This window comes from Falco punctatus (assembly GCF_963210335.1).
Source record: "Falco punctatus genome assembly, chromosome: 5".
Classification (NCBI taxonomy): Eukaryota; Metazoa; Chordata; class Aves; order Falconiformes; family Falconidae; genus Falco; species Falco punctatus.
The window spans coordinates 34,717,341-34,744,344 of NC_137584.1; the positions used below are offsets into that span (position 1 = coordinate 34,717,341).

The window sequence follows — 27,004 nt, forward strand, 5'->3', positions numbered from 1 at the left end:
GCAGGGTGTGAGGCTGAAAATGTCACCCGGGCTTGGTGGGCAGGTTGTGACATCCAGCTGCCGGGGCATCAGTGGGCATCGGGAAACGTGCGGCGGGCATGGCCAGCCTTCCCGGCTGATGGTGGCGTCACGGAGGATGGTTTGGCCAAGGCTGCGGCTGATGGACCTCTGCAGCCACGAAGGTGGGAGGAGATGCTTCCACAAGGGCTGCTCCTGGGAGCAGTGGTGAGACACTGGTGGACTTGTGCAACGTGTGGGTTTCCTGTAAAGTGTGGGCTCGTGTGTATTCAGGGAGATGGTGGATCAAATAGTGCTGCGGTACTCCTTGCTGGATTTGCTGGAAAACTTTGCTAGAGCTTGATCGGGATGTGCTGGTCAGGATCTGTGAATGGGGTAAGGGAAGAACAATGCTGCATTTGGAAGCCAAGTGTTTTCAGTGACATTCCCGTGCCCTCTGCTTGATCATTGAAGCATGCTAAGTATTGTGGTTTTAGTCAAAAGAGCTCCATGCTGAAAAGCCAGATGAGACTTGTATGGAAAGGAGTTTCTTGGCAGCCCTGAGCTCAGGGGATGATAGGAGTTGGTTGCCTCTGCCCAGTACAGTGGAGCTGTGGGGATTTCCCAGAACTGGATCAAGGGCTTCCAGCAGTGTAGCCCAATTGAACTCAGCCTCCCTGGGGATAAGGGGCTGGTTTGAACTGTGTCCTGCCATGGGATGAGGGGAAACACAGCTTGGGGAGGAATCCAGCCGGCTGCTTCCGCCACCACCAGAGGCAAGGGGGGAGCAGGGATGGCAACTGTTGATTTTGGGCAACCGCCACCATTCTTCACTGCGTTCTGCAGCAGAAGCCATCGTTCCTTATCCCCTAATGAATGTGAGCATCGTGCAGGGGCAGGAGGTGCCTGCCTGGCTCTCCAGGTGTCGGACCTACCCAGAGTAGTGTGTGAGGATGTGGCCACCATCACCGTGTGTCCTCACCCTGCGTTTGCCCACCAGCTGCGGTGAAGCCTGTAGAGCAGACGATTGCCTCTTCTCCTGAAGTCTGGTGCCATGTGTCCTTAGGTGGTTTATTAATGGGCTGTGACCAGATGGGGTGGGGTTAGAAAAAGCTGATCCTGTTCCCTGTTCCTTAACAAAGGCTGGATCGTACCTGTGGCATCAAGCTGGATATGTTCACACATTGCGTCTCAGTGACTTCACCTGTGGACAAACTTGTTTGAGAATGTTACAGCCTGACACCTTGGGATGCAGAAGGGGAGTATGTTCCCTAACACGCGGTGGGAGGTTAGAGTATATGCAAATATTGAGATTGCTTTAAGTGTACAGGCAGTTGCCTGCCTGCTGGGTCGGGGAGTTGACAGCTCACTGCTAATGGATGTGATCTCTGGTTGACTTCAGATAGTTGGCTTCCCTGCTGATGATTGCCATTTTCTCTGTTGTTGCTTTTGTGCCCGAGAGAAAACTCTTTTTTTCCCTGCCCTAATTGGTAGCTCAGTTAACTAAAGGGGGCTTATAAGAATGGGAAACCCACAACTCCCCATGTGTTTCACTTCTCAGCTACAACGTGTAGGCAAGGCTTTGCGTAAAAGACCTGAATCTGTGTGGCGGTTACTGAACAGGACGGAGAAGAAAGAGTGTGCCCTCAGACACGTGGGGCAGTGACAGGGTTTAGTTAAATGCATTCAGATCGAGTCTGCCCCAGAAAGTGGTTGGAGCGAGGTGGGAGATGCACCCGCAACAATGATGGTGTCTGGTAAGGCCTTGAAGTACTGTCACTAATGTTCCCTTTGGTGTCCGGGTTTTTCCCACGGATGGTGCCTCAGAATGGTGAGCTGGCAACAACAGGTCTTGATCAGTGGCCTAAAACATGGGGGTGGAAGAGGAAGGGTTGGTTTCTTGAAAGGGCCAGGAGGAGGTTATGACAATATGGCTGGTGGTCTGTTTGGAGACTGTGGAGACCAGGAAGGTTTGCGAAGTTTCATTTGCTGCTAGCCCAGAGCTTTTCTACTCCTTTCCCTTTAAAGTCCCTCTGGCCAGTGTCTCTACTGCCCATGGTTTACACCACATCCTCCTCTTTCTAATTCCATGAAGTAACAAAAGAGCAATCCACCCATTCCTTAAATCAGTACCAAGTGTAAGAACAAGTTTGCAGAGGAAGCAGCCTGGACCTTCAGCCTTGCGTTCAACCAAAGGCTTGTCTGCCAGCGTGCAACATTTGGCATCCAGTCATTGTGCTGGCTCATCTTCTGGGAGCCCAGACACTGCAGTCCCCTCCCCGAGTCCCCAGACCGTCACTCTTTGTTCAGGGGGGTGGCACAGAATACATTAACCCTCCTCCTGCCTCCTCCCTTGCCCTGGTGAATCCCGTGCGGTTTGTTTTGGATGTCCTTTTGCACTGACGTAGAAATAATTGATTCTGACCCTTTCAAATGCCGACTGTGATTTATAGCAGGATCACCTGAACCCACCCAGTACGCTTGCACAGTGGTATCTGATTTTGCTTGTTCTGTCCAGCTGCCTTTGCAGTGAGTCAGACATCTCTGAGCAACACCATCTGCCTCCCGGCTTTCACTCCCAGGAAGTGAGAGACTGAAGGAGGCTCCCCCCGGGCCCACCCCAAGGTGTGGAGTGTGAAGTTAGCCTGAGGGGCTGTCTGCTCTGATCTCCTTTCTTCTCCCCCATGTAATGCTCTGATGGAAGAGATGACCTTGCTTATTTGGACAAGAAGAAGTCTTCCTGCAAAAACTCCAAGGGTGGTTTTTTTCAGCTTAAACAATGCAATGTTTAATGGTCCAAGTGTCAGTGTAGCAGCAGTGCTGGCTTTACAGATACCAACTGAAACAACTTGGCTGCCTCTCCCAAGAATTTGGTGGCTTTTTTCCTTTCCTCCATCCCCTTTGCCTGTGTCCTGCTAATGAGAACTTCTGGGTGAACACCGAAAACTATATATAAATGTATCTGTGCCACTAACCGAATATTTCTCAACCTAATTTAGCAGAGCTTCCTTTGGCAAAAGCCCAGCTGGCAGTGGCATGCCACTTTTGTGATAGTTTTCATAAACAGCTGTAATAAACCCAGCTGCATTTCTTTGATGCTGCGTGTGAGGGCCTTGTAGGATCCTGCATGCTCATTACAGAGAGCCTCAGAACTGGATTTTGGGGCCTGGTGCATCAAGATCTATGGAGGGGTTTCCCATTAGCCTCCATGGGGTTTGGCCAAAGTTACATGGATGTTGCCCACAAGAAAAGACTGACTAAGTCTCTCCTAATGAGGTCTTTTGCTGTAATACTGGCTTGTGCTTTCAGTATTCAAAAATTTTGGCCCATCAGTCTCAGGACTTGTGGACTAAGCAGGTTTTTCTCAAAGCACTCACCTGAAGAACCACTTATTTTGGGGTTTTTTTCCTTGCCCAGGGAGAGAATCTCCTGCATTTCTGTGATTCACTTACCCATGTGGTTAACTCAAGCCAACCTGCTTGCAGTGACTAACACTGGTTTGCAGTGCAGGATCCCTCAACCTCTGTGACCCTAAATAATTTGAGCACAGAATGGGGTTTGCCCTGGCATGAAAATGAGTGTGTGGAGAAGGGTATCGTGATTCCCAGGATCATACAGAGGGGCAGCTGCTGCTTCTGAGAGCTTCGGAGAAAATGGAAGAAGCATAGGGAGGACAGAGCCCCCCTACTTCCACAGCATCCCCTGCTTGGTACCTGCTGACTTTCTCGCAGCCAGCCTGGCTCTTGCAGGGGCAGCGGGTGGGGTTCCATCAGTCCTGTGGTGCCATGAGGGATGGGAACTTTCCTCAGTGCATCCACTGAGGAAATGCTGAGACCAAGACTCACAGGTCGGATGCCTGAGTTGCACATACTCTAACTGTGGACAAGAAGTTGGACCCTTTGTAGCTGCCTGCCATCCAGCAAAGCAGGGGCTGTGATACTTAGCCTTTTTAGTGCCTCAATGACTGCTGTGAGACTAAAAGTATGTATAGTTTTAATCCTACAGCTGGCTCTGGCAGTGCCACAGAGACCCATTATTTGTTTGGGAGAGGTGGAGACTCCAGGTCAAATGTGGTATAATCTCTTATCAAAGAACTCCTGTATTTTCTCTCTGTATTCCTTTACTGTCCTGGTTTATTATAGAGGCTCCTGGATGCTCAAATAACTCACAGAAAACTTTAATAAAAGTTTTCCTTGTGGGATGTGGCGCCTGTTTCTCTCTGACTGTACCAAATATACAATGTAATCTTGAAGTTAGCTATCAGTTTTTGCATAAACTAGTGAACTGCTGGTTTGAAAGTTCCAAATGAAGAAGAAAACTAAAGAGTTTTAACCAAAATATAGAAGTATTCAGTCCACATGGAACGTGTTAACTGTATGCTTCAACACCATCACTTTTAAATAGCCAAGTGACTTTGGTTAGGTGTTTCTGCTACGTGGAGATTTTGAGTAAGCATGTACAGCTCCAGGAATTCTGTCAAAGCAGGTTTAATACTCCTATGTATGCAAAAAAAATGTCGTCTTGGAAGAAGCAGATGCTGTAGCAGAGCAGTTGTGAGAGCGGGGTTAGGCTGCATCAGAGGCTTTGGTTCAATTTCAGTAGCTGCCAGCTACAACAGACGTGCAAAATTGTGAAAAATGCCATTGGTTTTTTTTATTTTTATCAAGCTGATGTGATCTGGACCCAGACTCACTGAGGGTCTTTGAGGAATGCTGCTCTGGGGATGACTTAAGGTTTTATCATTTACTCTTGCTACCAATCATGACTATGCTGTGAATTTGATATGATATAACAAACAGGTTTTCTTCCTGATTAACCAAGAGGAAGCATCTTGCTGTAATTAGCATCCCTCATTTAGCATTTCGAGGCCACTTACCCATTTCCACAGATATCAGCTGTCTCAGGGCTGTGTGCAGTCACTCCACTGCCCTATCCCTCCAGGCAGTACAAGCGTCTTTCAGCCCTTGCTGTCATAGTGTTGATTCACCCACTGATTCCCCACCCATCCTGTCTCATCCTTCATCCTGGACCTTCTCACGACTTCATTAGGAGAACACCTTTGCCCAGCTCCTGCTGTCACCCCACCTGGGAGTGGGGTTGGTGTAACCCCTGCCCCAGGTAGGTTTGTGCTCCTGTGCCACAGAAATGGAGCTGGTGCAAGGCTGGAGCAGGACAGAGCAAGCTGTGCTTGAGCTGTCTGCCCATCCCCACACCTTACCGGTGATTAACCATCACCGTAGGAACATCTGCCTGGGGGTGGGAGGCAGGGTGCATGGCCAGAGGGAGGAGAGCAGGGGGGCACAGGGGGACACACACACGGGTGAGGAACTGGAAGAGACGAGGGGATCACGGGCTGAAACCTCATTTGGGCTGTGGGGTGGGTTTCTGCAGCACTGACTTACGTGTCTATGGGGAAGAGAGACTTGGGGGTTTACCTGGGGTTTAAGCTTTGTGTGCGTGCTGCCTGCCCCACTCTGAGCAGCACTAACGCTGGCACGGTGAATGCAGGTATTTTAATTGCTTAATATTTTCCGCTTTTTTGTTTCCTTTCTGAAGTTTGATTTCTTTTTAGGTGATTGTGAAATCAGCTGTCCTTCACAGGAAGGCCTGGAATGAAGGTTTTGCTGTGCACAGAGGTTGTCTTTTTATTATTATTATTTTTTAAAGATACCATTGAGTTTCAAAGGTGCTCCTTCTCTCTTCCCTTTCCCCTTCTCCCAGTATTTATAGTTCAAGGAGTCATTATGATTATTACTTGGTGGTTATAGTAGCTTTGAGCATGTGTGTGTGGATGTGTATGCTTTGTTTCTCCACCTCTTGTCCCATCCTATTCTGCAATATAGAGCTGTTCTCACTCCCGCCCCAACCAAACCTTTGGGCCTGTTCCTGCCTCCTATTCCCTCCCCCCCGCTTTTAACCACTGATTTACAAAAATTGGTTTCTGGTACCTTCTAGGTGAAGAGACCCATTGTCTATATGAAGGTGTCCAGTGCCACCTTGTATACCCTTCTGGAGCAGAAGGTAGAGGCCAGGCAGAGGCAAGCTCATAGGGGATGTTCACCTGCCCCGTCAAGGTGTCTTGGATGCTCAGGAGTCTCTCAAATGGCACCAGATACCCATGTAGGCAACAGGATCTGTTCCCAGTGTGTCTGCATGGAAGTGTCTACACCTAAACTGAAGCATGTTTAAACTGGGATGGTGTCTCCCCCCTAGCCTTGCTGATGGAGTGTAGCTGCGTGACCCTGGTGGGAGTATCCCTTCTTAAAACGAGTAGCAGGAGCCGTGCAGCACTTCACAGAAGTTTAGAGCGGGTGACTTTTAACACCCTGGTCACATCTTTGGGCTTCTGGTTCCCCATGTGTGGAAGGGGTGGCATGCAAGACAGGGTGGATGAGAGACCCTTTCCCAGCAGGATGTGAGCTTGTACAATTCCCAAACTGGGATGAATAACCAGACTCTTGGTTCTCATGAGACGCAATAACATTTCAAGGAAATAGGAGACATCATGTGAATTTTGGAGTACTTAAGATCATCAGTTTTCGAACAAAAAGGCTTTTTAAGAGCCAAATGGCCCGGCTGAATGAGACCAGTGTATAGCCTGGCACTCTGACAGGAGTAAACTCTGCTCCATTCATCCCATCCCTCCATGCAGGGCATTGGAATTGGTTCTGTGGCTTGCACTGAGTTTGCCCATTCTCAGTTCTTCAAGCCTAGCTTCAGCCCTCTGTAATTCTTGCTTAACGAGCAATTGCTCTGATTGTTGTACCAGCCTCTGGAAGCCAGTTCATATACAAAGGTGTGGAGCCGGGAACAGCACTGAGGCAGACTCACCAGACCTGAGCCCAACAGAGAAGCAGCTGGGCTGAACCCTTCCTTGAGATCCTAGCTTGTACGAGAAGATGGTCTCCTGAAACCTCTCCTGCTGGATGGATCCTGGTAGGGGAGAACTGCAAATACTTTCTGATGCTGTATGTCAGCTCTTAGAGAAAGGGAGATAAGGATTACACAGGCAAGGAAAGAGAGGTCTTCGTGTCCACCAGGGAATCTCTAACTTCTTTTTCTCCTGAGGCAGTCAAGGAATAGGGTGCCTATATTTGTACTCATGGGAGAAGAGAATATAGTTGTGAATGTGCTTTCTGTTGTCACCTCCGTCACTGGCCAGGCCGGTGCTTTCTGCCACCACCTTCCTGTGTGTTGCCCTTGCCATAACATTCCCCTTTCCTGCAGTTTCTACTGGCCCTCAGTAAGCAGTTGTTTATCTTTGGGGAACCTTACTTTATCTTGGGACCTACTCCATGTGACACCTGAAACAGCTCTGCTGCCGTAACACTGTGAAAAGCCCTTTGACAAGACCAGAATGTGATCTTGCAGCCTGAGAGGGCACGGCAAACGTGACCTGTAAGGAGAGGGACTTCAGCAGGCTTGGCCAAAATTCCTCACCAGTCCCCACCAGTGACATTCCTCTGCAGTGGTGGAATGCCACGGCAGCTCTGTGCTGCTGTGGATATGATCTGTAGGTAGCAACCAAAGCAAGTGTTTGTGAAACCATAGCGTATGAACCTGCCTTGCGACCAGCTGGCAGCCGGGCTGTGTTCCGTAAACAGCCTCCACCACCGGGCACTGCTGTGCCGGGGAAGGGTTGTCTCCCTCCCTGCCCGCCTTAGGCTCCGCCGGGAAAAGATCCAGCAGCCGAGCTGGGGAAGGGCTGTGGTGCTTCGAGGCTGCCAGGAAATCTGAACCCTCCAGGCAGGTCTTAAGCTCAAATGAAGCTCATTAGTGCTGCCCAGCTCAGCTCGGTGAGGGGTTTCTCCCTGTCCTATGGTCTAGTACATCAGCTGTCATCTGCACTGTGCCCCTGTCTCTTGTTTGCAGATCTAGATACTTCAGGGTTGGGTAGGGACTGTGCAAGGAGAGGAGGAAGAGGCAGAAGGCCACTTGTGCCCCAAGGCTGGTGAGAGGGTGAGCGTTTTATTGCTACGCTCGTTCTTACTAATGAAATGATGAGGGTCTTTAGGTCTTCCTACATTTCAGCCGCTGTATAAAAAGCCTCTGGAGTCTTTCCGATTTGTTAATGATGGGGGAATGCTGCTCCCAAGATGTATTTTGCATTAAGTGAGTCTGGGAGAATCAAGGTGGAGACAAGGATCTCAAGAGCGGAACCTACCCACTCCCACCTGCGCGCTTTAGGAGTCATGCTCCATCTTGTGCTGTTCGTGACGCAACGAATAGTTCACGCTGTGCTAAAAGCCCATCCCAAATTAGGAGTAGAAAGTAAACCCGCCCAGCTCCTTGCGGTTAGGACATACTCCTGTGAAGTAAGGGAGGCGGGTTCAAAACCCTGAGGCTGAAAAAGGAAACTAATTCAAGCATCTCATTTGCTGGGCAAGTTCCCTAACCACAGAGCTAGCGTGCAAAAGGAGCAGGCTCTGTCCAAAGGGCTCGTGGAGGAAACAGTCCTGCACCACCTCACTGCGGAACACCAGCAGTTCAGGTAAACCTGTGAGCTTGGGCTTCCCTACTGGCTCTCTGCCCCTGATGCAGGGTGGTACCTTCCTAATAGCCTTTGTGTTCTGAAACTTAATACAGACTCCCAGAATCACAGAATAGTTGTCGTTGGACGGGACCTCTGGAGATCACCTAGTCCCACCCCCTGCTAAAGCAGGTTCTCCTAGAGCAGGCTGTGCAGGATCATGTCCAGGCGGGTTTTGAATGTCTCCAGAGAAGGAGACTCCACAGCCTCTCTGGGCAGCCTGTCCCAGAGCTCTGTCACCCTCAAGGGAAAGAAGTTCTTCCTCACATTCAGGTGGAGCTGCCTGTGCTGCAGTCTGTGCCCGTTGCCCCTTGTCCTGTCGCTGGGCACCACTGAAAAGAGCCTGGCCCCGTCCTCTCGGTACTCACCCTTAAGATATTGGTAGACATTGAGAAGGTCCCCTCTCAGTCTTCTCCAGGCTGGAGAGGCCCAGCTCTCTCAGCCTTTCCTCATCAGGGACATGCTCCAGTCCCCTCATCACCTTCGTAGACCTCCACTGGACCCTCTCCAGTAGTTCCCTATCTCTCTTGAACTGGGAGCCCAGCACTGGACACAGCACTCCAGATGCAGCCTCACCAGGGCAGAGCACAGGGGGAGGATCACCTCCCTGGACCTGCTGGCCACACTCCTCCTCATGCCCCCCAGGATGCCATTTGCCTTGCTGGCCCCCAGGGCACACCGCTGGCTCATGGGCAACTTGCTGTGCACCAGGGCTCCCAGGTCCTTCTCAGCAGAGCTGCCTCCCAGCAGGTCAGCCCCAGCCTGTGCTGGTGCGTGGGGCTGCTCCTCCCCAGGTGCAGGACCCTGCACTTGCCTTTGTTGAACTCCATTAGGTTCCTCCACACCCAGCTCTCCAGCCTGCCCAGGTCTCACTGAATGGCAGCGCAGCCTCTGGGGCATCAGCCACTGCTCCCAGTTTGGGATCATCAGCAAACTCGCTGAGGGTACGCTCTGTGCCTTCATCCAGGTCACTGATGACCAAGGTGAACAAGAGCCAACTCAGTACTGATCCCCTGGGGGCACCACCAGCTACCGGCCTCCAGCCAGACCCTGCACCACTGATCGCAGCCCGCTGAGCTCTGCCATTCAGGCAGTTCCCAACCCACCTCACTGTCCACCCATCTAACCCACCCTGCCTGAGCTTACCTATGGGGATGTTATGGGAGACAGTGTCAGAAGCCTTGATAAGGTCAAGGTAGACACCATCTACCACTCTCCCCTTGTCTATCCAGGCAGTCGTTCCATCATAGAAGGCTATTAGCTTGGTCAGGCATCATTTCCCCTTGGTGAATCCGTGCTGACTACTCCTGATAACCTCCTTTTCCTCCACATGCTCGGAGATGACCTCCAGGATGAGCTGTTCCATCACCTTTTCAGGGATGGAGGTGAGGCTGACCAGCCTGTAGTTTCCTGGGTCCTCCTTCTTGCCCTTATTGAAGACTGGAGTGACAGTGGCTTTCCTCCTGTCCTCCATGACCCTTCAAAGATAACGGAGAGTGGCTTGGCAATAACACCTGCCAGCTCCCTCAGCACTCGGGTGCATCACATCAGGGCCCACGGACCTGTGGGTGTCAGGTTTGCCTAAATAACCTCTAACGTGATCCTCCTCAAGCAAGATAAAGTTTTCCTTTCCCCGGCCTTTCTCTCTTGTCTCCAGGGTCTGGCATTCCTGAAGGCTGGCCTTAGCAGCAAAGACTGAAGCAAACGCGGCGGTCAGAAACCGCCTCCTCTGCATCCTTCGTCACAGGGCACCCACCTCATTCAGCAGTGGCCCCCCGCTTTCCCTAGCCATCCTTTTCCTGGTCATGTAGTTGAAGCCCTTCTTGTTGTCCTTGACATCCCTACCCAGATTTAATTCCATACAGACCTTAGCCTTCCCAGTCACCTCCCTGCCTGTTCAGACAACATCCCTACATTCCTCTTAAGTGGCTTGTCCCTTTTTCCACATCCCATAAACTTCATTCTTGTTTGATGTTTGCCAGAAGCTCCTTGCTCATCCATGCAGGTCTCCTGCTCCCTTTGCTTGATGTTTTATTCATAGGAACGCACCTGTCTTGAGCCTGGAGGAAGTGATGCCTGAATATTAGCCAGCTGTCTTGGACGCACATACCTTCTAGAGCCTTAACCATAGGATCCTCCAAGGAGGTCTTTAAAAGGCCAAAGTTAGCGCTCCCAGAGTTCAGGGCTGCAATCCTACTTACCACCTTGCTTCCTTCATGCAGGAACACGTAACGCTGCGTTCTGGTTCACTCCCTTGGATGAGGCAGTTGCTTCCTTAACACAGGCACTGTACTAGCAGGGAAAATTGTATTGTGTATATATATAATTACATATATAATTGTATATACAAATGTATTGGCTCTGGAGTGCTATCAACACTTGATGGACATCCTTTCATGCTTTCCATATGGGAGGAGGTGACCTGTGACTGGTCTTTCCATGATAATGGTGCTGGTTTCCAACCGCTTCCAACGATGGAGCGGCGGGGGCCTGGGCTGCAGTGTCACACAGGAGCGCCGACACCCCAGGCTCGTTCTGCAGCATCAAATTGTTCCTTCCTGGACAGCAGGATCTACATTTGTTACATTCTCCCAAGCCTCCTCAGCCCAATTCTGTGTGCTAACCCTCGAGGAACCAAGCAAGGCCCCGAGAGGGATATGCTGTCCTTGACAGGAACCACACTTCCTCAGCCCCAAGCCAAGAGGTGCCTGAACCATCTGTCTCTGGGCACATATAGCATCTCCTGCGTGTTCCTGGCACTGTTTACAATCGCAGGAAATTCTTCAGGCAGTGCCTGTAGCACACATTCATTGAAATATCAGTGTTGCCCACAAGACTGATGAGATCTTAGGATTGCTTCAAGCGCTACCAGTAGTAGCTTGGTACTATGCGAACCATTGTGTTAACGGACAGATGCTCCTGCCTTGCTGTGGGCTGGGGACAAGGGCTGGGACAGCTGAGATCAGCTACAGCATCTGTTTTTTCCATTTCCTTCCTCAAGCAGCAACACAGAACTACATCATCACTGAACAAAGCCCCCAAACTGCCCACTCCCAGGATACACCATGACCAGCGACCATTCTCTGTGTAGAACCCAGCATTAGAGCACTGCAGCTGCCCTGACTGCAACCGCTCAGTAGCAGATAGCTTTTCTGTGGAGCTAGCACTGCCTTTCCTCCACAGGTCCATGACATATGTGCAACCTGCAATTTTAATGACCAGTCACTACATCTTAAAATGTTTTTGCAATTGTTCCTAACACGGTGGGAGTTTTTGTAACCTCACTGTTTACCTGTTTTCCCAGTTACTAGGATGTTGAACAAATTTTCTCATGGGCCAAAACTGACCAACAGATCAACCCCGTTACCGTGCTACTACGCAGCGCATCCTAAGCCTGTTCCTTAGAGCAGAGGGAAGAAGCATGATTAAAATTGTTTCTGAATCTCCATCAGAACTCTAAACCATCTAGACATTATGACCCCAGGAACCTCAATCGTCCCCATACTCTGATGAAAAAGTATCAGTGGATCTAGTAGTCAGTGATAGTCAGATAGTATTACAGCTGTACTGTCCATAAGGAGCCACTTAGGCGAGTTACTTTACCACCACCAAAAGCAGTCTCTTCCCCTGCAGTCAGACAGACCACTTCGCTCCACATCTTAAGCTAAAAATGTTCCTTTGAAAAAATCCTGGACAGTAACAGAAACAAGTGTGGATACAACACCACCACAGACTGCTAACAATCTTAGCCCTCTCAAACAGTCAAAACTCATCCTGGATCCAGGGGTGTACTGTCATCAGCTGTAGCCTTAGCTATGTATCGGTGAAGATGTTTTTGTAAGACAACATAAAGGTTTAACTGCTCAGAACTGGCCTCTGGAAACTAAATGATCCAATACAGGGTTCTTCGATCATTGACCGATTACCATCAGGTCACTAGAAATCAGTACCTGGTCAAAGAGCAGCTCCACGGCTAGCAGACAAGTCATGTAACTAAGAATAGAAAGAACGGCTGGTTTCCTACAGGAAAAACACAAGACCAGATATATTTCACACAATGTTATTCACACATTTTGATTTTTACAATATATACATGTGAACATTACATTATTCGATACGAGCCACCTGGAGTCAAACCTAATCAAACTGGTCCATAAACAATCTATATCAAAAAGCAATACTTGTGCAAAAAGCCTAGTGGTTCTACCCAAAGCATAAAACAGTTGAAAGGAAACCCAGTGATTTTCATGTTCCTGGATAGAATTTATGCAAAATGATTTTTGGAAAGCAAGTGGAAAATTATGTTCAAGATACTGAAAGCACTGAGGATGATCGTTATAGGACTGTTTAAATTCAACCATGGCACGAATGCTACAGGGACGAAGTACTGGGACATCATCAGCTTCTGCCTGGACATCCCTGAAAGCCTAACTTACCGTCTTACATGCTGAAGAGAGTGCTGGCTCTGCGCATTATGACATGCAGCATCTGTACACAGGGTGAAGATGGTCACTCGGAACTAACGTGTCCAAGGAAGGGGCTCGAAAGCCACCCTTTATGTGACTATGGGAAAGCTCTGGGTCCAACAACAGGGCTTGTACCTTGAGAGGAATTTTGTGAACTGTTATGCAAAAACTACTCTGTGATTAGAATTGTGCTTACTACTAAAAGTAATTAGGCCTACCATATCACTTAATGCAGGCACTAAATGACAGATTCAAAAACTGGAAGTAGGCCAGAACAAACTTTCCCATTTGCCTATTAATGATTCAACGCTACCCTTGAAAACGTAGCGCCTCAGTTGTATGCTTTAATAAGATTTAAGTAAACCTACTATAATCAGTAAAACAACAGAATTCCTTATACAAGTTTATGCCACTACCATTTTCTTTCCTCATGATCAGACCCCTACCGTAACAGCCTTTATTTGATCAATGCTTGAGACATTTGTTTTCAAACTATCTTGTTGACCAAAACTTTTAGGTTAAGCCATCCAAATGAATGTTCTACACAAAATACTTACTTCAACACATACAAAGCACTTTCTTTATCTTTCAGAAACTGAATATACAAAGTAAGCTTTTTCCAAAATATTTCCATAGGCAAAGGATTAAAAAGGATTTTAATTATACACATATGGTCACAATTCTGCCTTAAAAAGATCATTGGGAAATGTACATAAGGCCGCTTGTAAATGTACATCATCTTTATGTTACTGTTACAATGTCATATGTCCAGAGAAAAAAATTGACAGTATCATACATATTTGCTTTATGCTGGGAGAAGGTTATTCAAAAATACAGTACTCTTCTGTACAAAAAAATCATGCCACATTTATTAAGATGGAAGAAGCACTGGTTTCTGTGATAACCGAGTATTTCAGTCCATTTCTTACTATGCTTATTGTCCCAACTTCAAATTTGAACAGACTGATTTCCCAAAGTGTCCATATTAACAGAATCAACAGCTATGTTATAAACAAAACATAATGTTTCTCACAATAGATAAAAAGAAAGCCGGTTCATATTTCTGAAACCATATAAAGATAGAATTTAAAAAAATCACTCTTGATTTGCTGAAATAAATTTATATTATACAACACTATATGCCAGGGGGAGAAAAGGGAGTGGGGATATGAATATACACTAAAATGCAAATTTTTGTCCCAAAAAGGGGTAAAACAAATTACATTTACAGCATGAGGTTTACAAATGTACATCTGTACAACCAAGGTAAGCATCACTACTAAATTAGCAAGGCTTGTAATAAACATCGAAACGAGAGATTTGTTTTCCAACTGTAAACTTACACCTATTAACTACACGTATACAATGCATATATTTATAGGAAGCAAAAAAGCTATCTGAATATTTAATCAATCATGCTTAAATGTTGAGCTATCAAGTTTACTTTTCAGTGGCCCCTTTTCTCTTCATCGATACCTATTTTTTTGCATCTACAGTGAGAAAGCAAAATAAATGCTCAACACTTTCAAACCCTTACAATTCTATATGCAAAATAAAAAAATACAAATCTCTACTCTTCCTGCATTGTAAAACTGACTGTAAAGTTAATACAGGGTTCACTCCTTTTCCAACAGTGTATTGTACTGAATGGAAGCACCACCATCATTTTAATCCCTCTACCTTGTACAACAATTAAATATATAGGTATATACAGCACTTATTTTTAATACATTGATCGAGAAAACCTTAGGGCACCATTAAAAAAAAAAACAAAACCAAAAACAACTTTACCCACAGCAAGTCATGAAAGCTAATTTTGAAGTTCCCATTGTTTTGTTACTCCCTACTTTAATTTGCTGTGCCCAGTTTATTATTTGGATAGTATGTTGTGAACCACCAAAATACAACTTAACTTTTCAACATGTTAAATAATGTTTATGCATCTGATCAGTTTTAATCTGGTATAAAAGACTTCACACAAAAGGGAAAAAATAAGGATTAATTCTATATACAACTCTATAAACCTGTTGTGCTATGGTGCTGGGTAGACCTACCAGATTGCAAGCCAGTGTATTAAAAGAATACTGTACTTTTTCCCTTTAAAAACTATTTCAGTGACTTTACAAGGTAAAAATTTACAAAATATGTGACAGCTATTTTGATACAATTACATCATATACAGGCATTCTGTGCTTTGCCAGCCATCCAATCTGATAGGTCTCCGGATCAGGGCTGGAGATATTTTTTTCTTTTTTTTTTTTAATAATTCACTCCCAAAAATATACACAAGAATAAAAATTTTACAAATGGATGAACAAAGTCAATAAATAGATTTAAAAAAATCAGAACGTTTATAGTTAAGTTGTATGTTTTGATCATTCACAATTCAATTTTTCTTCCATTTCTTTTTGTCTTTTACAGCATCCCATTTGGTGGTCCACCAATTGGCCCCAGATCAGCACTGTTCTTCAGGTAATACTTTTCCAACTTGGCCAGAATGTGTTTGCCATAGGTATATTTACGCAGAGTTGTGATGTGGGGTCGAATCTGTGAGAAGAAACATGTTATTTTATTTCCCCCCCTTCAAAAATTTTAAGCAGCGGTTACTACACTGTAAAAACACCATGTAAAAAAAAAATAATGTCAGAAGCCTATATTTCAAAACGTTCTAAGTTACTGGAAAGATGTAAAACTGGCAATTTGGACTCAACTCACATACCAGTCACAGGAACTGGGAGTTCGCCATTTAGTGGGAGCACCTTCCTGGCGACTGCGGAAGCAGAGCTCCTGCAGGAATACGCTGGGGGCCCTGCATTAAACAGCCCAGGGCAATTATGGCAACAGCACTTTTGTCCATGCCTGGATATTCTTAAGTAGAAAACGTGCCTGTATGTTAGGAAGTGTGGGATTCTCTTTTGGGGAAATACAGAATAGGTTTGTATCAGCAACCAGCAAATAAAGAGAGAAACCTGTATTTCTTCTATTATATTAATAAAGATGACCGATACTACATTTTCATATTGAAAGTATCTTCACAGAAAAGCTGGCATAAAGAGAGGATATGAAATCCAACTTTTGAAACTTTTCTGTAGATTTACATTTTTAGCTCTCTGCTCCATGACCTGAATATATTGTGCTTTATTAAGCTCCACTGAATTCAGTGTTTACACATCAAGTTCTAGATTACAGAACCAGTGAGTTTTACAGCTAGAGGGAAAGGTATTCTAGCAGAAATATTAGTATAGATAATATTTTCTGACCCGATAAAACCATATACAAATATACCTTGTGCATTATTATCTTCCGCTGAGCAGGTTCAGCCATATCAATCATCTTCTGAACAACATAGTTGGCATACTGGTCCTTCATCATGGTGTATAAGGCACTGTGAGGACCATCATTCTGGCAACAGACCTCATCAATAAGTAAAGCTCTTTCAGAACGAGAAGCATGAGTTACACATTTTTCTACCACATTGCTGAAAAATAAGACAAACGCATTCTGTGACTTAAGATGTAATGTTCTTTTAAGTAGCATTTCAAAATTTCACTGAATAGTTCAAGTGTCTTAACATCACTAAAGAGAACACTGTAAATGCATCAAGTCCCGATTTCCAAATCTTTAGCCTGTGATGAATTAAGTATTATACACTCCTCCTCATGTAAAAAAAATATATATATTTTCTGGTAATTATTATCTTGTAGGAGGGATTTTCCACTGGACCTACAGTGGAGATACTGGACCTCAGGTTGCAGATGTATTCTAGTACATCTATTTCTGTTGTGGGCCCTTTTTAAGACAAAACAGAGAAAGCCAGAAACAAGGCTTTCTGCTTTTTGAATAAAGATGCTTTTCAGGAGCATGCCTAGATCAGAAATACTGTCAAGCATTTCTTTTTGTAGAGGAAGTCTGACCTTCCAGATATCTCAGAAGCTGGAAGGGCCATAAATGCTTATAAGACAAAGTGATTCTTGTCCTAAATTTGCACTTTAGAAATTAAGCAAGATCCAAGGAAAGGATTACGAACAGTTCTATCCAGGCAAAGAAAAATAAAGTCCAGATAAACATGCTAGTTTGCGTACAATCAATTTTTAAAACAAATATCCCCATAACATCGCAGCGCATTTCTACTTAATGTTGACGACAAGGTTAGTCTCCCTAGATCATCCAGGATGAGTTCATTCTGAGGTGTCTTTGCTTTAGCAAAAGGCACATAACTTATATTTCAGCAAAAAGCTGAAGGATAAGTTTTAGGTTCTAAATTTAGAGCAGTTCAGGGGCAACAGACTCCTGCAACTCCTCTGAGACTTCCTAATGCATAAAATCCTTGCCTGGCTGAATCACGGCTTATCAAGGATAGCCTTTTTATATCTGTAAATTGCTTGGCCGGACTGATTGATAGGACTGTCAGGAAGTCCCAGCTTACAACCATCAGCATTATCAAGCAAGTCGTAGGAGAGCTTTTCACCTGGCTCTGGGGATCCTCACACGGAGACTGGGAATCCATTCTCTGCGCTTGTACAGGGTGAACAAAAAACATCCCATAAACCCATGGAATCTTCTCTGGTTTGCTACAGAACAGCACTTCCCCCTTCCCTTTCCCAAATCTAGTATAAAAATACCACTACTGTACATCTTTATAAAAATATGACACTTCAGGAGGCAAGTTACACAACAGAAAAAACCCTACCATATCCTTTTTGTAACACAAAAAAATACAATACTACAACTTTAAAAGGTTAGTGAATCTTTAATATATGACAGCTGTGCAATACCTGGCAAATTTGTGCTGACTCAGAGCTAGAACTTTTCCTCTTATTTCTGAAACTATTTTACTCTTGTCTTCAGGACGACCATGCTCCAGTACATGTTGAATAACGTAATTTCCATATTGATCCTGAAAATAAGATGACTTCAATTTTCTTTTGTGTTCACACCAAGTAATCCATATAGCTTTTGTATAAACTTTCAAATTACTCTTCGCACAGATTTAAGGAAAAATACAATAATAATGTCAACATAATAGAAACAAATTGATGCAAGAAATATTGCATCAAGAATTAATGGGCCACAAAATTTACATGCAAATAAGCTATAAACCCAGCATTTTGGTAGACTACCTTTTCTCTTAAAGAAAGAAGTCCTCAAAATTAAGATCATTCTTTAACAGCCCTAATATCTCCCTGAACTTCAGTTCCTCAAGACAGTATGTTTTAAGTAGACTTGCATATACAAGAAACCACTGAGAAATAAACTAGACTGTAAATATGCAGCAAAAGGCAGCTCTCGCCTTTTTGTTTGTAGAAATTCCTACGGAACACCAAGTCCCTTCCAGTATTTTAAAACTGGTTCTATTTCAAAGCCATTTGTGGCACACATTTTGTTTGTCTGAGACCATGACAGGAAATCATGTTGTGTAAGGTCTTTTACCTTCTTTTAGAAAAGATGCCCTTTTTGCGTAAGAATATGCAACATTTATATTTCTGACAATGTATTTGTATTTAGACATCAGAGGTTATCTAAAGGACATCTGAGTAAATTAACTACAGAAAGGCAATCTTTGCAATAACTACACTAATTATGTGCATTTACAATGTGTATCCGAAGCTACAGTCAAAAGTGTAAGAAAAAGGCTTTTTATATCTTCTTTGCCTCCCAACTTCCAAATTCATTTTCATTAAAACTATGGAAGGAAAGAAAAACAAAAAATCAATGTCTAAAAAACTAAAGAGGCAAACGCATTTAAACTATTTCTTAAACTAAGAAACAGGAATAAATTATGACAACAAAAAAAGCTCCGTAACACATTTAAAAATACACACACTAACCTGCACCAGCTGTTCTGTGTGTTGATGCAATTCCTCTAAGATTGGCAAAGTCTGCTCAGCAGTACAGTGTTCCAGAATGCGCTGAATTACTCTACAACCATATGGATGAGTTGAAAGTACAAATACCTTAAAATAGGATTGCAAACTGAAGTTAAACCAACTGAAGTTTACAGAGATAGTAATATTCAAATGTCTGAAATGGAACTGAACATGTCAACTACTATAAAAAAAAAAATTGCCTTCCAATATCAGAATTCCACCTCCAGGAGAAGCTGAGAAACAATGAAAATGCAGGTTTTTGTGTGTCAAGGATTCCAGTAATTATACAACTAAGAACTCAGGGTTTCATTAGAGTATTTCTAGCCTATTTATCTGTAAAGGAAAGCCTGGAAGTATGACCCTTAGTTAAGCACTGTTCACCTTTCAAGCTTTTCTTTGTACTTAGTACTTCATCTTCAATTGTTAAGATTTTGAAATTCATTTAAAAAAAAGTTCAATTATTACGGCTGATTTTTCACTAATTTCACATTCTAACATATACAACAGTCTTCCTGTTACAGATACAGAGTTTGTAAATAAGTATTCAAAACATAAAGTCAAAATCTTGCTTATTCCTTTTGTTTGCTTCTCCAGAAGCCAGGTTTGTGTTTTGGGGATTAATTCAGAAGGTTTAAGAGGCAGTGTTGGTCAGAACTGAACACACAATCTTGTCTGACTAGACAGTGATCCAAACTATGCAGGCAGGCAGGTGAAAAAGATACATATTATTATATGACATGACTAAAGCCTATTATTTTTCATTTGCCACTTCAGATTAGCTGGTATTTTTTTATATATAATTACTTGGAGCTGAGGGTGGATGTCTAGTAAAGAGAGTCACATTTTAGTCAAAGGGCTGTATTTACAGTTTAGAAACTGCATCTCATCTACCCCTATACCCTTTGATCTAGAAAGACCTGATGCTAGAAACCTTGGCATGCCATTTATTACTATGTATAACAATAATTCAGGTATTGCTGTTGTGTAAAATGTGAGAGAAGCGTATTGTAGATTTTGTTCAGAAATACATTTGGCCATCCATTAAAGTAAAATTTAGTTAACACAGCCAAGTTAGTGAGATTTTTACAATTCTTCTTAAGACTATAAAAGTATACGTTTGTCTCAGAATATTAAAATCTTATTTAGCTGCAGCATATTCTTTAGCCTGCAGCACAGTATCAACCTTTTATTAATAACTTTTTTGGAAACAACACAAAAACCCCAACCTTAAATAAACAAATACCACCCCCCTTCACTTAACACTAGCTCATATGTAGGAAACAGATTAATAGATTTCTTCAAAGAATTTCCTTAATGACAGACACTGATTGGGAAACGCTGAAAGAGACTTGCAACATAACCAATCGAAAACGGAAATTTTAATGAAAAAGTATATGCTAGAGAGCAGATACTTTATTGTTATGTCAAAAATGGCAATGTTAAAAGTTATAAAGGAAATTTGAAATGGTGTATCACAAAACTCAAACAGAAAGCCTGGCCTTAAGCCCAATACCTTGTATGTATTTATAATACATCCAAAACAGGCCTTTCTAGAGCCCCATCTCCAACAGATTCATCTTTTTACAGCATGTTAACTGTCTCTTCAACCGCTTTTCCATTTTATCATCCCTTTTTTATCCTACTTAAAACAAGCTGACAATGTGCCAAACACTATATTGTACAGGCAAACGATGGAAAAAGATCTGCAAATCAAAGCAACCCTACAGAAGAGGAAAGGAAATGAACTGCTGACATTACCTGTCCTTTGAACGCGTCAATGATGAACTGGAGCGACTGGGGTTGAACACACTCAATACATTTTTGTACAACATGGTTTCCATTTTGATCTTTCACACATTTCAGAACATGGCCATCCAACTCCTTCACCATTTCATTCTGAAGACACAAAAAAAAAATTATCCTTGTCTTTACAATGATTCTTCCTCACCCTCAAAAGAATATTCCATTTCATCCTAACTATCCAATCTTCAAATACACTGGTGGTTTACTTCTGTACGTCAACATTTTAATTTTAATTTAAACAACTATTTTAGTCCCTAGGGCATTTCATAATGAAGGAAAGGATCAACAACTTAAACAAGTAAAAAGACTGATGTAATAAAAAGAAATAAAATAAAAAAAGTATTGCTCTAACTTACAATTACCTGCTGGTCAGGCGAGATTGACTCAAGTGCTTTCTGAATAACACGACAACCATACATCTGTAGGGCTAATGGCAGAACATGACCACGTATGCGTGTTGCCAGGGCTAACTTTTGATCCAGGCTTCCAAACTGAAAAAAAAATAAAAATAAAAAAAATGCTGTTAACAAGTGAAGACATAGTGCAGCATGCTGGAATTTACATGTCAGAGTAAGTACTTTCATGATATATTTCATGTTTACTGTGTGCCTTGAATGATTTTTCCCTTTGTATTTCTGGTAGGTGCATTTACCAGAAGCTTTTATTTTCTAAATGCAACATTTTGTAATATTCCACATTCCAGTCGCATACGTGCTATCAAATGCATGACCTTGAAAGACAACAGAAGAAACTGAAGTAGTTTATACTTCTCTGTTTGTAGGAATATTTAAGTGCAATAACCGACTTACTTAGACAAATTATACCAGGCAGATTAATTGCAGATTACTATAAAATACTAATTCAAATCGGTTTTTCTCTGATATCTCAAATTCGTACTGGTCAGTGTATATTACATCTTGTATACAGTAAGCAAGCTGTAACAGGAGGGGGTGGGGGAGGCAGATTTCAACCCCTGAAGTAGCTTCTTGGTAAATTCAAACTTCACATGGCTTGAATGATGATTCTGACCATGGGCACTTCAAGAAATTTAGAAATGCTTGGGCTCTGCAGACCAGAGTCAAAATGTTTTTGAACACTGGCTGCATTAGTGTAACTCAACCAATGATCTTCAGCAGTAGCTACTTCCTGCCCATGTTATTCCTTCCACAGGGCTACTACAGCCTCCTGTGCTGCTCCCTGTTGAGCAGAGTAAAGCCAGTCAAGCTTCATAATAATAGTACACATAATCCTGTTCCCAGATCCCCATGTAAGATCCTGAGTTGGCACAGTACAAGAGACAACACAGAAGCAATCAGCTGGACAACCAGCTGGGTAGCACCAGCAATATTCACACAGCACTGCTGAGAACTCTCAAATCCAACATCTGTAGTCATCCAAGACTCTGAAGAAAACTCAAACAACTTCGCCTTCCTACTTAAATAATGAACCAAGTCCTTTACTACACCTAAGGCCTACTGCACTTTTTCTTGAGAACTCTTCCGCAGAATTAAGATGAAAACACTCAACTGAATGATTATCTATGTAACCATTCAACCTAACATTATGGAAAAAAACAGCACCTGATGACCCTTGAACAAGATCAAGATCTTACCATATGTCAGCCAGGCTTTTCAGAAGGTATTCTGATTTGTAAAAAAAGAGCATCAAGCAAAAAAAAAAAAAAAAAAAAAATAGTAATCACATTATTTCATAGATTATTCCTTAAAAACTACATTTTTGTTTACAGCAACCATCTTATTTCTTAATGAATGTTTTCCAGCTTCACCTTCTATCCACCCCGATACTTCGACAAGCTCCCTGATTTAAAGTACACTAAGCCAGATATCTTTCCTACATGTAACTTTTTCTACGACACAGGTATTGCTTATTCTCCTCTCAGCGAATCAAATCTTGTAACTCTTTGATAAGGCCTTTTTTTTTTTCTACCCCATAGTTCTTAACAAAATCCAAAGCTGTTTTAAATACTAGTTCCCGTAATATTGGATGTATGTTATGACATCCCTTCCTCAAAGTTTTTCCACCCCAATACACGTGTTTCTTCATATACAGCACTCGACAAAGTTCACACCGCTATTTATTTTGGGTGCAAGCGCTTCCTAGAGACCACTTTTTACCAGGATGCAGGAAACAATAAGTATCATCCTTCAAATCTTTATGTTCACTATCATCTGCTAAAAGACTCTGTAAATTACTCTCAAAGGCTTGCAAAGCCTGAGTGCACAGCCTGTACATTCATCAATGTTCACCAATGTATGTACCACCAATGTAAAGAGCAACTGTGCCTGTTTGCCTGTTACAAATAAAAAACCCAAGAGGATACAGAACAGAAAACATGTGTGCAGTCTTACACGCCTGGGTTTGGTGGTGAAAGTCCAGTAGAATTCTACTATGATGTTAAGAAAAAAGTTACATTTAATCAGATTTTACAGCATTTCATTTGCATTTCTGTTCATACACTTAGTGTTACGCTTACCTCAAAGAACTTCTGTATTACATAGTTTCCAAACACATCAGTCATCAACTGATACGCTGCTTGCAGGATCTCATTAAATACCATCTGGCGCTCAGCTGGAGTAGCTCGCTCCAGCTTTTGCTGTATAAATCTAAGTGCAAAAAAAGGTACATTATGCTTTACATAAACAACAGGAAAACCTCTCAAACACTATTTCAATGAGACACCTCAGAATTCTAAAGCAAGTATTCAACCCTTATAAAACTTATTAAAATGAAAGTAGTGCCTTTGCGTATAAAACTATACATTTTAGTAAAATTATATTTAAAAACTTTCATTTGAAAAGGATTAAAGATGAAAAGAATAACAATAGCTAAGTACCTCATGATGTATTGCTGAAAAAAGTTTTACATTCCAGATGCCAGATATTTTGTTTTCTTAATAAACCTCTTTTTCATACCTAAATACTAGTCTACAAGTCTGGTTATAAGGCTGTTTCAACACTGAAAACTTCCACAAGCAGCTAAATTTATACTAGTTTTATAATGAAATTTCCTAGAGAAGGAAAAGGTCAGTGTAGGAGCATGTGTGCCAATTAATGGCATGCTTTGTATTAAGATGACTACCAGCTCATTCAAATGTCTAATGTTAATATAACAATATCAAAACAGTAAAACATTATTAAGTTATTAACTTCACCATAATTACCTAGAACCATGCTGGTCTTGGGAAAATTCAACAATATGTCCGACAAGGTCTCTTAATTGAAGATTAGGGAAACGATTGTTTCTGAAATCTTCCAGCAATCGACTACGTCCAGAAGGCATAATATCAGACCTACTGTAACGAAGGCGTGAAGGAGGGAAGAGCTGACTGGTGGAGCTAAAAAGACTGGAGGTACTTGCTGCACTGCGATACTTTGCTTCGGCTCCAGGTGCTGCAGAAATATAGCGACCACTACCATTTGTCAGTCCTCCTACAAGGAAGCAGTTCTGTCAGTAAAAGCCATAAGGAAAGTAAGCAACAGCAATACAGTAAGTGTACTAGAACTACGGATACACCCTGGAGCCAAAGAAAACAACGGTGTTGTCTTGTTATTTATATTTACCTCATTATGGTTGGAAAAGTTAGATAGCTTTATCTTCCAATATAATAAAACCATTCTCCTCCTCATTTTTATTTTATGTGAAGGGCACCAGGGAAAGAAACGCCATTAGAATAATATAACAAAGCAGGTAAAGTGAGCACCCACTCAGAGTTACAGAAACTTTAGAACTGGGTGGGCCTTAGCTTAGTGGGCAGATTTCCACTTCATAAATAATACTCACACCTTTGTTAGTAGTCTCAAAGTTAGCCAATTGTTTCAAAATAGACCATGAAATCTGAACTACCCTTCAGTCCCTACTGAGGTACCTTTCCAACTTACAGGGTGAAAGGGCATTTTTGGGGAGACACACATGGTGCCTCTTGCCGTGCTGTACCTGTTCTGCAGGATATTTGATGACTTCAGCATCCCAGGCTTTAATCTGGTACCTCTTGTAAGCACTAAATATGCCAAATTTCAAACCAGGTAACTAAGAATGCTCTACTTAATTCTAAACCACCCAAAGATATAAAGTTACTTTTAGGAACATAAGTCTTTTCCTTGCTGTGAAAACATTCACTGTCACTACACTCTGTCTTCCCTTACTTTCTAAGAACTAAATTGCCTTCCTATGTTTAGGTTCTAGTCCTTTCTGCTAGGATTCCACCTACAGCTATCATCATCTCAGTCCTGTGAATTTCTCCTCATATATTGCTCTCTAATCAGTTTATGTCACTCATCTCCTCCAACAGCCCTCTCTCCCCTCTATTTTACAACAGGCAACAATTATCACAAACAGCATGCAAACAAAGCATCTTTCCCAACTACAGAATGATTTTAAAAGGGATACTGCTAACTATATTACAAGCAGAAATCCTCAAAGACAATTCCCACCTAGAAACCTCAACTCTACTACTTAAACAAAACCCCTAAAATTATCAAGTGTGAATCAGAGAAGGAAAGCATTTTCAGTTTCCCTATCTAGAAAGTGACACAGTAACTGAAAGCCCTTTCAAAGTCAACAGAAGAAGTATCTACATTTGAATTTAAAACAAATTGCAGTATGTGCTGTTTGAATGGTGCTCTATTACAAAATTAATTAAAAAAAATAAAAATCAGCTGACAGTGCCCCAGCCAAGCCTTCTTTTGGTTCCAAGTATTTATAAGGCCAGGCAACAACAGTGTTACAGTGGGCTGGTAATGTATTAATAGTAAAGTATCTATTTTGAAAGGTCAAAATTACTATACCAGAATCTAAGATGTTAGTGCTCTGCAAGACATATCAAGCATCATGTTTATGCATTGTGTAGGATTATGCCCTAAAATAGAAATAATTAGTATTTATTTTACAATTAGTTTTCAAAATTCAGTGTAAAAATCAGTAAATACTTTATGCCCCGCAATACCTTTTAAAAACTGCTACATTTTCCTTGAAATTAAAGCCATTTAATTCTTTACAGCCATAAAAACCAAGGTTTTTTTTAAACTATCATTTTTAGTTTCCACTGACAATCACTATTTCCAGAAAAGACCTGACAGCAACATGATACTGAAAGACAAAAAGAAAAAAGAATCCCAATATTCTGCAGGTGAAGCAGTATGGACAGTGATGTTCTATGGTCACTTCTCTTCTAGGAACAGCCTTCTAAAGAACAAAAAGTTATGCACCTGAAATTATGGTATTTCTCAGCTAGATTTCTTAAATATATGAATGAAGTCTTAGCTTCCCCGTAAATGCTGTGTAGTAACACTATTTAATACCACGAGAGGGCAGCAAAGTCCGTTCAAAAGGAAGTGTTACAGGCTACTTTCCTGTCGTAGCATCTCTATTACTCCACTGATCACATGTTCAATTCTGTGCCAGAAACTAATAGTTTTGATTATATGTTCACAAACTGCATGGCTTTAATTAGCATTCACATGTGCAGTTCCATGACTGTGTATCAGGAATTGTTTCAGCTTTGCTTTTTTTTTTCTTTAACTGAGTTTTCATGCAAGTATAAATTAAAAGTGAATTTATCCAGCACTTAAACCAGAAATTAAGAAACTTTGTAGTTTTTAACATGCTATATATGTGTAGTAGAACTGCACATATACATTTCACACTCAAGATTATCAAGCCTTTCTTCAGTCTGATTTGGGAATGATTCCTTTTTAAGACTTCTAAGACAACTAGATGACTATGCTGCAACTGGGAGGCTCTTGTCTAGCCGGTGAAACTACTTCAGAAAATCATATTAAGCAGGATCATAATTCAGGAAGGCTGAAAACATATCCACTGTGCCTAGAAGAACCTGTCATACTTCAAAAGCACACAGAAAGGTTAACCTTTTAAAACCCTGGGCACTACCATAAAAAACAGTAATTTATAAAATAACTAGATTTTCTTCTCATAAGCTTCTACTACAGCAGCAGTGCTATAGCTCAGTGGCAACTCTGCAGATTTGCAAAACTGTAAACCCCCCGAAATAAAAGCATATTGTCATAGGTACTTATTATATGCAGATATACTCTTGTATACAACGTATACAATTCTTGTATACAACTCTTAAAATATTTTTTTTTTTATTACTTTCTCAGTCCAAAATCACCAAAGCATTAGTGTGGACTTTAAGGACACCTGGCCTCTTTTCTGAAAACTTCGGGTGTGCACAGCTTAGAAAAGGAAAACTGAAATCTGAATTCTAGTTACCCTATCACATCCCCAGGCTCTTCAAGAACTAAGGACACTTGTTCTACAGATTCTGATTCCAAACTACAAAGTTAACAGCCTAGGTCTTATAA

The 27,004-nt window shown here is 42.4% G+C and overlaps 2 protein-coding genes across 11 annotated transcripts in view; one reads left to right on the forward strand and one right to left on the reverse strand.

The window, feature by feature from the left end:
• LOC308064864 (uncharacterized protein) overlaps nucleotides 1-27,004 on the forward strand; it is a 279,371-nt gene that overhangs the window by 44,423 nt on the left and 207,944 nt on the right. The window lies entirely within an intron of this gene.
• Nucleotides 12,572-27,004, reverse strand: part of PUM2 (pumilio RNA binding family member 2) — a 68,894-nt gene continuing 54,461 nt past the window's right edge. For 6 of the 10 annotated variants that reach the window (XM_080390006.1, XM_080390003.1, XM_080390008.1 and 3 more), the window contains 8 exons: nucleotides 23,845-24,112; nucleotides 23,158-23,287; nucleotides 21,020-21,154; nucleotides 20,619-20,756; nucleotides 18,822-18,947; nucleotides 17,769-17,890; nucleotides 16,279-16,471; nucleotides 12,572-15,540 (listed from right to left, as the gene is read on the reverse strand). In XM_080390006.1, coding sequence (XP_080246132.1) covers nucleotides 15,409-15,540; nucleotides 16,279-16,471; nucleotides 17,769-17,890; nucleotides 18,822-18,947; nucleotides 20,619-20,756; nucleotides 21,020-21,154; nucleotides 23,158-23,287; nucleotides 23,845-24,112 — 1,244 coding nt within the window. In that variant the 3' untranslated portion in view covers nucleotides 12,572-15,408. Of the gene's footprint in view, nucleotides 15,541-16,278; nucleotides 16,472-17,768; nucleotides 17,891-17,914; nucleotides 18,677-18,821; nucleotides 18,948-20,618; nucleotides 20,757-21,019; nucleotides 21,155-23,157; nucleotides 23,288-23,844; nucleotides 24,113-27,004 lie in introns of those variants that run through there. The other 4 variants (XM_080390005.1, XM_080390004.1, XM_080390010.1 and 1 more) reach the window with 2 other exon arrangements.